The sequence below is a fragment of the Saccopteryx leptura genome, chromosome 2, assembly GCF_036850995.1.
Source record: "Saccopteryx leptura isolate mSacLep1 chromosome 2, mSacLep1_pri_phased_curated, whole genome shotgun sequence".
NCBI lineage: Eukaryota > Metazoa > Chordata > Mammalia > Chiroptera > Emballonuridae > Saccopteryx > Saccopteryx leptura.
The window spans coordinates 120,384,899-120,398,375 of NC_089504.1; the positions used below are offsets into that span (position 1 = coordinate 120,384,899).

Consider the following 13,477-nt stretch of genomic DNA (forward strand, 5'->3'; position numbering starts at 1 on the left):
TAAGTCAGTGGCTTTGAGAGCCCTGAATGGAAAGGGAAGTGTTTTCTCACTGTGTGTATTTCTCGCCCACCTGGTGCGAGCTAGGATTAAAGGTAATGTCCCACCAGTTCTTGGCTCCCTTGTTTCATTACTGTCTGTCCGAATCAAATGCGAACCTGCATGGGCCAGGTGGCTCTGTTGGTGGCCGTGGCTACTGGCTTTACAGACAGACAGGTGAGTGGGATTCTGGGTGCTTCTGGGTTAACTTGAATCTTTCTTGCAATTGCATGTGTTCAGAAAATAATAAAAGTTTTTTTTAATTACTGAATAAACAAACATATGAAGATGTTTAAAAGTGCTAGAAATCCACCCACCCCCTCAAACACATTGGAAACTATCACTGAGATTGGAGAATCAAAACTAATTAAAAACAGTAATAGCAGTAACTGGAACCCCATATGCTCTCCCAGGCAAGCAGGACAAGAGCCCTGAACTTCAGAACATAAGTGCCCTCTTGTGGCAAAGATGGATACACTTGAAATTTGTTTCATTGCCACAGGGGTGATTGAGGTTGCCTGATTAAATTCTGTTTCCTTTTCAGATTGAAATAGCAACAATGATGCCTTCAGGGAACAGAGAGCTCCTCACCCCGCCCCCACAGCCAGAGGAGGCTGAAGAAGAGGAGGAGGAGGAGTCCACCCCCAGGTTGATTGATGGCTCTTCTCCACAGGAGCCTGAATTCACCAGGGTTCTGGGTCCACAAACCAATGAAGGTCAGGTCTATCAATGCTGAATTGTAATTAATTCCACTTGGTCATCCCTCAAAACTGCCAAACTCCAAGTCCACAAGAAACCCACATGACCTTTTTTTGCAATAAGTTTGGATTGAAGCAGGAGATGCACATGTATTCTGTATTCAAATATAAAGTAGTTTTAATAATTCATTTTGGGCATGATGGAAATTTTCAAATAACCAAAGATTTTTTGAAGGAAAATATTTTCCTTCAAAGGAAAGACCTTTGTGGTAGATGGGATGCATTTCTAGAACAAAGATTGCACTATTAGCAAGATCTGAATCTATGTCTGAGAGATCAGCCCACAACAGTTTCAGGAGATAAGGTTACTGATAATGAATGATCATAATGATGGTAATAGTAATCATTTCACATCGATAAGAGTACATAACATCTGTGGGCCATAATGCTCAGCACTGTCTCCTTTGAGTATCACAGACTCCCTGTGAATGTGTTTACATTAATCTTTATATTATTATGGTGCTAACTAGCTCTAAAAGGGTAGGGACGGCCCTGGCCGGTTGGGTCAGCGGTAGAGCGTCGGCCTGGCGTGCGGGGTACCGGGGTTCGATTCCCGGCCAGGGCACATAGGAGAAGCGCCCATTTGCTTCTCCACTCCCCCACTCTCCTTCCTCTCTGTCTCTCTCTTCCCCTCCCTCAGCCAAGGCTCCATTGGAGCAAAGATGGCCCGGGCGCTGGGGATGGCTCCTTGGCCTCTGCCCCAGGCGCTAGAGTGGCTCTGGTCGAGGTAGAGCAACGCCCCGGAGGGGCAGAGCATCGCCCCCTGGTGGGCAGAGCGTAGCTCCTGGTGGGCGTGCCGGGTGGATCCCGGTCGGGCGCATGCGGGAGTCTGTCTGACTGTCTCTCCCCATTTCCAGCTTCAGAAAAATACAATAAATAAATAAATAAATAAATAAATAAATAAATAAATAAATAAATAAGTAAAAATAAATAAAAGGGTAGGGACTTGCCAGAGATCACATATCCATTAGTTTTGTTGGTGGCGGCAGAAGGAAAGTGGAACCAGGTGTTAGACCAGTGGAGGCCGACAGAATCTTGGTTCAGTAACCTTGGTAGTTGGTGGAAGAAATGGGCTTTAGGAAACAAGTTCCAGAGGCAAAGAAGGGAAATTTAGGAGAAAGATAGAAAAGCCCCTGGGGAGGAGGGGGAAGGGATTGGTGCTGGTATGCTCCCTAAAGGAAGAGCGCAAGTCAAGGGGTAGGGGCTCCATCCTAAGGTCTTTTAAGGCTGGAGACTTTAGGGGAGATCCCAGGGGAGGATCTCAATAAAATATTCATCAGCTCTCCAGGTGTGTCCTTTCAGAGTTGTGGTCTCCACTGATTGGTTGTCACTGGGCAGGCCTTCCTTAATCAATGCCGCTGGTCCTGAGGTCGGCTGTGGAGTTACTTGTCTGGTTTTGCTGATTTTCCAGGGTTGGAGCTGAAACACAGCTGAGGTCATCCTTGCTCTGGTGACCTGTTCCTGGCCCATGGTCTTTGCTATGTGCGTGTCTGTCTGCCTGCCACAGTTTCACATGCTGGGTTTGAAGAAAGCCTGTTCCGATTCTCATCCATGCAGTTGTTGGAAAGTGGGCTTATTCTCACTCAGCCCTAGGAACCAGCAGAGAGGGGAATAAAGAGGAAAGTGGCCCATTACTTTTTATTCCATCTTGTCTGGCCTAAAGGTGATCTAAACCAGAGCATTTTCATTATCCAGAGGAGTCCCTGGTGTTAAATATGATTCTGTAATTTTTCTTGCTAGAATTTATTGGTTCCATCTTTGGGGTTATTCAAGTAGACTTAACACCAAAATACTTTCATGAACGCACGCGCGCGCGCACACACACACACACACACACACACACACCACACCACACCAAGGTTGATTGGGGGGGAGTGGAAAAATTAGTAGAATTTCCACTACAAAGGTTTAGTCACTATTGAGTATCCCTGTACTCCAAACTCTGGAGATACAAAACTTATCTTAAAATGGCTACCATTCTTACAAATATTTTTGTCTAGAACAGGGAGACAGACATGGAAACAAATTTAAAGGTTAGTATTCCACATTGTAATGCCAGTGGCAGATTCAGGCAGACAGTAGAGAAACTGCTGAGCTGGAAAGCGTTGGACCACTTTGTTTATTGACATCTTACAATGTTGGATGAGCACACAGGCAGGAGAAAACCACTTCTCAGGCAAAACAAACAGTAAAAATGGCCCCTCAGAGTGGCAGGCAGGCAATCTGCCATCCTCCCTGAGCGCAAGCCTTACACAGACTACCCACACATGGCACTGTCATGTGCTCACACACTAATCAGGCAAAGAGCTTGCAGCCAGTAAACCAGTGAGCAAGCCTGACACAGATGTTTTCCCCACACAGATGATATGAGAAAAGTCTGTAAAGAACACACTGAGTGAGAAAAGAAAAAAGAGTGCTTTCAAATCAGCTTCACAAACTGCTGGATATACTACATACAGCCTTGAGCAAAGCATTCAGTGGTTTTTTTGTTGTTCTTTTTTGCCTCAGTTTTCTCGTCTAAAAATGAGATAATAAAAAATTACCTTTTAGAGTGTTTATAAGGACTAAATGACTGAATTTGTGTCTGGCTCATAGGAAACATAATTCTCATTATTCTATTTTTGATAGAAGAGTTTATCTTTTGTTTACTCACAACGAATTTTTCAGGGTACAATACAGTGTCCTTAACTATAGGCAGAATGTTGTAATGCAGACCTCTAGAATTACTCATTTTGCATAACTGAAACTTTATGCCTATTGAACAACAAATGTCCGTCCTCCTTCTCCCAGCCCCTAGTAACCACCAATCTACTCTCTGATTCTATGTGTTTTTAACCGTTCACCAATAAGTCATGTAAATAGTTGTCTTTTGAAACATGCTGACTAGAGCCAGACACTAGTGTTTTATGTACATTAACTCTGAAGAGTCACAGTACCATTATGCACTAGGTATTGCTACTTCTACTATATAAATAGAAAAACTAACATGCCAACATACTATAAAAATTGTCCAAGGTCTGGCGGTGGTGCTTCCTGGTTCTGGGATGCAAACAGAGACCATTCAGCCCTAAGTCTTTAATGGATTAGTCATATTCTTTCCACGTAGTTAACATTCTATGGAACAGTAGAATACTCTACAGCAGGACCAGGAAAATGCACACACAATGACCAAGAAAGGTAAGTATCCTGCAGAAAACCCTCAAAATAGGAAAATTAAATATCCCTAGAATATTATTTACTTTCAAGTAACTTCAGATTCTTCAGAAGTTGACTGATCTGGCATCTTTACCTAAGTTTAAGTGTTTTAGCTGAACCGGGAACAACAGAAAAGCATTATCCCCATTTTTTTTAGTCAAAATTATAGCTCTATAATGTCAGGGTTGAGACAATTTAAGAAATCTATGACTATTCACACACACACAAAAATTTGCCTATAATCTGAGAAATAAAGTTAATATTTTAATTCACATTTTAATTTCCAGAGAAAAGCATCCTCAGAAACTCAAAATTTTGAAATTAAATTTGAATCATATAAATTCATCACAGTTAAATAGTTTGGAAACATTTATAATGTTAAAAATCAAAATATCATTTTTCTCTATTAATGCAAATTTCTAAAAATAATCTGAAGTCATACAAAGTAGGCTTGAGTTATGAATGGGAAAACTAGAATTAAATTATAATTAGTGTGAATAAATATAATTACTCTAAAATTATTAATAAATTAGCACAGCCATAAATATATAGAAAAATAAAATGCCTTAATTTAAAAAATTATAAATGGCAAATATTAATTTATACTGATTGGAGAAATCAGTAAGTATTAAATATTTTACAGCTCCCTCTTAAATTTTTTTCTCTAGCTTTTTATTTCTAAAATAGTTTTTTATTTCTGAAGTTGTTATTGTAAATGATTTTCTTATTTAATGCTAGAAATAAGATCTTAGAAAATGCATTACTAGTTCTTTATTGTGGGAGGAGTTGCAATGCTTAGAATGTTTTACTGAAGTACAAAATTGTTGTAATTAATCTAACTAATAAAAAAACACATTGGAAATATTAACAAAGACACTGATAACACCATTCAAGTCACACACATGTAAAATGCAGAAAGGTCTTAAAAAGTTTACAAGTTGAAAATAGGAACGTTTCCTAAAATATAACAGCTCACTGCTGAGTATGGTGTCAATAAAATACATAAGATCTTTGAATGAATGTTGTCCCCACTCTTCTGCAATCCAGTGCTCCCTAGAAACTTGTTCTTAGGAAATTCAGACTCAGTGGGAGACAAATCAAGAGTTGAGATAGTCAACCAATTTACAGTATAATTTCCTTCTTCTTACGTGTTAAGATTAGATAGCCAGGGTGTTTTTCTTTACCCTTTTCTGATACTCTAAAGCAGTGGTTTTCAACCTTTTTACACTTACAGGCCAGCAACATAGCCAGCCAGACACAGAAACACACAACGAATAAAATTTTATGTTACTGCGCATAACAGTGAAACAGGGACAAGCCAGTACTTGATTTCCAAATTTGACACGTACTGTGCATAGAATATTTCAAAAGTTTGTCCAAATGCTCTTTGTCTATTGCACATGATTTCTGAATACTCTGCACAGTACAAAAGATTGATCAAATGAGCCTACAAGTTCCAAAGACATTTAAGGCAATCTCAATAGTATTTTTATCGATGATTCAGGCTAAGTGGCAAGCACCCTGCACATATCAAATTTGACTAAGATCATTGGGTCTATAATCTTCATACATCATGGGGTGGTTTACAGGAATGAAATTTCTGGTAGACCAGGAGTTAAAAAACACTGTTCTAAAGAACATGAAGAATAGGAGAAACTTTTCATTATTTGAACAAAAATTCTAAAGGGGCTGAGTGGGAGATATATTTATACTAAAACTGTATAGCATGATTAATTATGTTTATTTTATTTGCATTACTAGTTCTTGATCTCTTAATTAAGACAACAAAGTGTCCCTGCTCGCCTGTGAGGGAGGTGTTCCTGAGATAGGGAACTATCAGTGTTAAATCTAGGAACGTTTCAGCTAAATAAAGATGAATTGATCACTGAGCAATCTCCAGGAAGTTCTTTTATCACTTTCTCCAATAATTCTCATGGCTTATTTCACTTTCTCCTCATCTCAACTCTCACAACCCTTCCTCTTCTCCTCCCTTTATTCCTCAATCTCCTGCTTCCCAAAGAAAATGCAGTCTTGCCTGACCAGGCCGTGGCGCAGTGGATAGAGCGTCGGACTGGGATGCGGAGGACCCAGATTCGAGACCCGAGGTCGCCAGTTTGAGCACAGGCTCATCTGGTTTGAGCAAAGCTCACTAGCTTGGACTCAAGGTCGCTGGCTTGAGCAAGGGGTTACTCGGTTTCTGTAGCCCCCTGGTCAAGGCACATATGAGAAAGCAATCAATGGACAACTAAGGTGTCGCAATGAAAAACTAATGATTGATGCTTCTCATCTCTCTCTGTTCCTGTCTGTCCCTATCTATCCCTCTCTCTGACTCTCTCTCTGTCTCTGTAAAAAAAAAGAAAAAAAAAGAAAAAGAAAAGAAAATGCAATCTTTGGGTCAGCGTCTCCTTGTTCTTTCTGTTTTCAGACATAATTTACCTATTTACCTATGACTAGCTGTCCTATTGAACAGAGAGGCTGGCTGTCCCCACAGGTGGGATGTGCATTCTTCCCACGGGGTTCTGCGCTTCATTTCCTACTGCCCTCTCAGGATCCTTTCCATCACTGACCTATCTTCTTTTGGATTTCTGCAAACTTCTTTAATCAATATCCCTCATTATACACAACACAAACTTTTTTATAGTTATACCCTCTCTCCTTCCGTACTTTTCACAGTCAAGTATGTCAATGGCATTGTCTATATTTGCTGTAAATGTTTCCTTATCTCCAACTTTCTCCTTAATTGACTGTAATATGGCTTCCAGCCTCACCGCTCCATTCTCTTACTGAAGTCTCTTATAACCACTGCAATAGCTAACCCAGAAGACATTTTTAAGTCCTCAATTTACCCGACATCTCAGTAGCCTTGATTTTCTTCTATCTCACTTTCTTTTAGGTATTTTCTCCATTTAACCTCCATAATATTGCCCTACTGTACTTTCGTCCTTTCTTTCTGGTCATTGCTTCTTTGTCTCCCTTATAAGCTTATTGCTCTCTAAATTACCACTAAACAGGGAGAGTAGGAGAGAGGTGTGTGTGTGTGTGTGTGTGTGTGTGTGTGTAATAAATAGAGAAAAACAGATTGATATGTTGAGATACAATCCAGCCTAACAAATACCTTTGAATCTGTTGTCTTTTCTATCACAATTACTCTAGCAACCATCACCATCCACTATGACCACTGATCCTCCCTCAGACTTCCACCACACCATCAAGCAGAGCAACATTCTAGTAAGCAAAGCCCATACTTTGAATAAGGAACAAAACCTGTAACACAGCCTATAAAGCTATGCACGTTATGTCCCACACATTCCAATGCTCTTTGTGCTATGGTGACATGAGCCATCTTTTAGTTCCTCCAAAGTGAAGGAACTGGACACACACTGCTTCCTCGGTCTGCATACAATTCTCTTGCACCCACATAATCAACTCCTTTTGTTCCTACAGATTTCAACTCATGTGTCACCTTCTCAGAGAGCCAAGACTCTCAAATTGGATCAAATATTTATATTTTTTGCTCATATGATGTTTTATGATATTTACCACAGCCATCATTTTATTTATTTGTGTGACTAATATTCATCTTACATAGCAGAACCTAGAACAGAACTCAGTCCCTCTGTGCTCATCACTGCTTCACCAGCTGGCATAGTGCCATCTACCTAGAAAGGGTTAAAAATGCATCCTGAGTGAATGAATATTAGTGATTATTACCCTATATTTTTTGTAAAGTAGATTTTGTTTCAGTGGGGTGTTCAAATATTGAACCAAAAACCTAATAAAAACATAATATGTGATGCTTTAAATTTATAAAAACCACAATATTAATGCTCACATTTGAAGATAGAATTTCTAAGTATAAATGCAACAATTGTGCAGTATCCACTCAGCGATTTAAATAAAAATTTTAAAATATTACAAAAAATACTAATCACTGGAGCAGCTTTTATTGGTATATTTGACTAGTATTTCATTTACAGAAAACTGTATAAGAAAATCTAAAATATACCAAGATTGTCTATATGAGACTCTAGTCTTGTTTAACAAACATTGCTAATTACATTGTTAGAAACTGCTTTTGTTACTAAGTTATAATTATGTGCTTTTATCTTTTAGATTTTCCAACCTGCCTTCTGTGTACCTGTATAAGTACCACTGTATACTGTGATGACCATGAACTTGATGCAATTCCTCCACTGCCCAAGAACACTGCCTATTTCTATTCCCGCTTTAACAGAATAAAAAAGATCAACAGAAATGATTTTGCAAGCCTAAGTATGAATGACAGCGCTAATGTCCTTTTCTTTACAGACTCATAGTTTTTTGGCATTGTAAAATCTTGGTACTGAACATGATAGCTGAATATAAAATATGGCTTATAAATCAATGCTTTTTAAAGATTTGCTTTAATTATGATAAGAAAAAACAATAAATAATTAAATTTTATCATGAAATAATATAGCTGTTGATATTTTCAAATAAATTATTTTCAACTATATTAAAATCATAGGTAACTATTTTATAGGCCAAAACTCATTATCATGTTGTGACATTAATAGTAAAATGTCATGGTTATATATTATCTAGAATATATATACTATATATGCTTGAAGAGACTTCCATTAAAGCATAATTCCTTTATGACTAAAGGATGTAAGGCTAAATTTTAATGTAAGAATTATTACCAACATAGAAGAATTTTTGTTCTTGTCTTCATGAGTGTTTTAATCACTAAAAATTTATTTTCAATGCCTTTGTATTTTAATACTACTGTATCTTGGACTACTAGAAAATACAACAATGTCATTCCTGAGGAAAACCTTTTAAATAGTAAAATCCAAATAAAGTTTATTTAGAGTATAGGGAAAAAGACTAGTTCTTTTTAAATATAATGTGCCAGTTTCTTGGCTGAAGTTATACTTTCTTATAAGTGCATAAATATGAATAGTATTTGGAGGAAACACATTTTTAAAGTAGTTAGAAATTATTTAACTGACTGGTCATTGCTAATTAAATTCATGTTTATGTTTGCTTATATAGTAAGAAATTTATATTATTATATGCAAACCAAACTTTAAGAATATTTAACTACTTCCTTTATTTTTTTCTTATAGATGATTTAAGGAGGATTGATCTGACATCAAATTTAATATCTGAGATTGATGAAGACGCATTCAGAAAGCTGCCTCAACTTCGAGAGCTTGTCCTGCGTGACAACAAAATAAGGCAACTCCCAGAATTACCGACCACCTTGACATTCATTGACATTAGCAACAACAGACTGGGGAGGAAAGGAATAAAGCAAGAAGCATTTAAAGTGAGTTTTAAGTTTGAATATAAAAGACTTTCATCTCCCCATTTAACTTATGGTCAATGACTAGTGCCGTTTTATTTTTATAAAGAGATTCACATTGATGATACTTTTAAATCCTAAAGTAAACTTTGGGAAATGCTCTGCTCTGGTACATTTTCAGGTTAGTCGAGTGCCAGGAACAGAAAGCAAAATGAAATAAGAAATGGGTGGCTCTCTGGAAATGGTATTAGGCAGATAATTTGTGTTTACCAAAAACTCCACTCAAGGAGAGCATTTAATCAGGTTAAAAGGATAACTACTTTTACAGAGTGTGGTTGGTGCCTTAGGGATGGAAGACTTCTAAATTACTTTATAAGAAGGGTGGATTTAGTTAATCTTATGAATTTTGTTTTCTAAGTGAAAGAAACAAACTCCAGGCTAGAGTGACTTCTTGGAACAACAGTGTAGAGTCTGAGAACAGTAACCAACTGGCTTTCTTACTCATTTTTACTCCATTCAAGCTGCTCCTCTAAATACATGTTGAACAAATAAATTAAAAATACTGTTTGAAGAGACATCACATTATTTTCAAAGCCCTGGGCAATGGTGAAAGTCCTATCTCTCTACTAGCTATCTTATGACACCACCTTGTTGGGCACAGGAGAGTTGGGGCACCTCATTGGAGGCTGGCAAGGGTAGCAGTCCAGTATTTCCACTCATCTTTTGTTGGCATGGGTAGTAGTGAATCACAATTTGTCCTGTGGTATTTGGCTAGAGTAGACCTGTTATTGTCTAAACCTTTTTCTGTCCTTTGAGGCTGTCCTTTCCCTGAAACTCAAGCTAAAAAGAGAAGGCATTTTTTTTGGAGAAGAAATTCTCATTTTTCCCTCCTTATAACAGGAAAGAAATTTGTGCTAGGCCTCACCAAAGTCCTCAAAATTCTGTTGCAGGACAGAAAATAAGCACCTTACTTAAATTGAGAAAGTTAAAGTGGACAAAGCGAGATTATTCTGAGATACAATTCTTCCAAAATTCAATTGAATTATCTAGTAACTTAGAAAACTAATCTGCCTCAACTTTACTAAATGAGATCTAGACAGGCATGTGGTATTTTACAAATAATTTCATGGACAGGGGATGGAAAATACAACTGTGGCATTCTAATTTCTATTAAGTCCCTACATTTGGAATGTTTCACAGGATATGTATGATCTCCATCACCTCTACCTCACGGATAACAACTTGGACCACATCCCTCTACCACTCCCAGAAAACCTACGGGCCCTTCATCTCCAGGTAGGCTTCAGCTAGTAAGGGATGCCCAACAGCTCCATGGAAAACAAGAGCAAACAGGAGTAAGTCGGGACAAGAAGCTCTTTAAAATGGCATGCTGACACACTGACAAATTTTTTTTTCTCCTTTCTCTCAGTTATACTCTCTCTGTCTGACTACGAGTTATTTGTACATTCATGACACTAATACTGATTTATTTCTAATAACCTTAGATTCTATTTTTATTCTTTGCCAAATCATAATGCATTTTCTGGCACATAAAGCTTCTTTTGAAAAATACTGTTTTATCTGCTAAAGAAGTATAAGGATTAGAAATGCAAAAGAAAACAGAAATAAGTCTAATTTTATTTCTAACTTTCAAGAAAAGAAATATCACTTTTAGCCTTCTGGTTTTAGCTTTAGATTTTATGTATTGAATTAAGTCCAATTCTAAGACATTCTCTCTGTTAAATGATGACAGACTTTCATTTTTCTGGATTTAAAAAAAGGCAGTTTTTCTTAAAACAACATACTGTATTTGAAAATCTGCTTCATTTAAAATCCAATTAAGCTACATTTTATCTTTAATGAGTGAAAATACATTTTTAAAAATATTATGATCGAATATTTTCTAAATATATTTTATTTAAATATACTAAAAATATGCTCAATTAAAACAAAGATTTTTATTGTTAAAAAAAGATAAATTATTTTTATTTTGGATAAAATATTTGGTCTTTACCTGCAATTAACTTTTTATAATTTCATTTGCTTTGTGGAATAAATCTGTAGATAATACATTCATTGTGTACTCAAAGAAATAATAACTAGTATGTTATTCCAATCTTTTGAAGAGGTGATTTTGCTATGTGAGAGAAGGTCTCTGATTTCTTTCTTTTTTTTTTTTTTTACAGAGACAGAGAGAGAATCAGAGAGAGGGATACATAGGGACAGATAGGAACAGAGAGATGTGAGAAGCATCAATCATCAGTTTTTCGTTGCAACACTTAGTTGTTCATTGATTGCTTTCGCATATGTGCCTTGACCGCGGGCCTTCAGCAGACTGAGTAACCCCTTGCTTGAGCCAGCAACCTTGAGTCCAAGCTGGTGAGCTTTGCTCAAGCCAGATGAGCCCTCGCTCAAGCTGGTGACCTCAGGGTCTTGAACCTGGGTCCTCCGCATCCCAGTCTGATGCTCCATCCACTGTGCCACTGCCTGGTCAGGCAGTCTCTGATTTCTATGTAGTCCTCTGTGTATTCTATAAATATTTACTTCTATATCTTTTCTTTTATTCTATCAATATATATTTATCCATACTCTTTTTAGTGCTATTTTATGTATATCTGTCTCTGATTCTTGAATATCTATCTATTTTGAGAGTTTTACTGGCAGTGCTTACTTCCTTACTTCCTTTCTAGTCCTCATCTTATTTGTGGATGGCTCTCTCGATATCTCTTTCTCTTGTGCTGTCTATGACTGAAAGGAAATCCTCAAGGTAATTTTGTAATGTGTTTTCTAATTATGAATTAAATTCTATTAATATTGTTTGTGATAATATTGACTATAAAGTAACCAGGTCTCTGATGTTATAGTTAACTACAATGTACTTATGTATACAATATGAAATTTCTTTAAAGTAATTGAATTTGGGGCTTCTAATCAAGAAGACACAGTAGGTAAATGTGGTACTTGCATCTTCCTACAACCATATAAAAATTACAACTAAATTACAGAACAACCATCATTCGGGACTACTTGGAGTCTAGCTAAACAGAAGTCCTATCACTAAAGATGCACAGAAGAAGCCACACTGAGACTGGTAGGAGGGGCAGAGACTCAGAATGCTCTGGTCCCACACTCAGGTAACTTTGTTCTGTATTTTCTAGAAGGCCTCAGAACCAATTTTAGCTCATGGAAAGCTTCAGAACATATTGACTGACCACTCAACTACCTACAAAACAACACACAGAGGCAGACTCAGGGGGCACAACAGTCCCCCTGAGTGAGTCATATTCCATAGGGTTGTCCCTTGCACAGCATAGCCTCCACTGCAGTCTGGTTGCAGCCAATTGACTTGAGGGTAAATACTTGCTAACAGCAATTAAGGCTCAATTACAAAAGAAGGGTGTACACAATCCACTGTGGGCACAGCTGGAGCTCCCAGCTTATGTGACCAGGGATACTGTACCACTTACTACATAAGGCCACTTTACTATATAACATCAAGAAGCACAGAAGACCTACCAAATACATAGAAACAAATACAGGGATGCAGCCAAAAAGAGGAAACAAAGAAATATGTTCCAATTAAAAAAACAGAATCCAGAAAAAGAACTAAACAATATGGAAACAAGCAACTATCCTGATGCAGAGTTCAAAACACTGGTTTTAAGTATGCTCAATGATCTCAGTGAGAACTTCAATAAAGAGAAAGGAAACAGGCCCTGGCAGGTTGCCTCAGTGGTAGAGCATTGACCCAGCGTGAGGAAGTCCTGGGTTCAATTCCTGGCCAGGGCACACAGGAGAAGCGCCCATCTGCTTCTCCACCCTTCCCCCTCTCCTTCCTCTCTGTCTCTCTCTTCCCCTCCCACAGCCTAGGCTCCATTGGAGCAGAGTTGGTCTGGGAACTGAGGACAGATCTGTGGCCTCCACTTCAGGCACTAGAATGGCTCCCTGCAACGGAGTAATGCTCCAGATGAGCAGAGCATTACCCCCTGGTGGGCATGCTGGGTGGGTCCCATTCTGGCACATGCAGGGGTCTGTCTCACTGCCTCCCTGCTTCTAACTTTGGACAAATACAAAAAAAAGGAAGAGAAAGGAAACATAAAAATAAGGATAGAAATAATAAAAATAAAGTTGGAGATGAAAGCTACAATAACTGAAATGAAAAGTACATTAGAGGGAATCAACAGTAGATTAGATCAAG

At 37.9% G+C, this 13,477-nt stretch overlaps 1 protein-coding gene across 1 annotated transcript in view; it reads left to right on the plus strand.

The window, feature by feature from the left end:
- Positions 1-13,477, plus strand: part of EPYC (epiphycan) — a 48,142-nt gene that overhangs the window by 28,514 nt on the left and 6,151 nt on the right. Inside the window, exons 3-6 of the mRNA XM_066365751.1 lie at positions 581-752; positions 8,103-8,261; positions 9,101-9,303; positions 10,480-10,575. Of these exons, the coding sequence (XP_066221848.1) occupies positions 581-752; positions 8,103-8,261; positions 9,101-9,303; positions 10,480-10,575 (630 nt within the window). The remainder of the gene's footprint in view (positions 1-580; positions 753-8,102; positions 8,262-9,100; positions 9,304-10,479; positions 10,576-13,477) is intronic.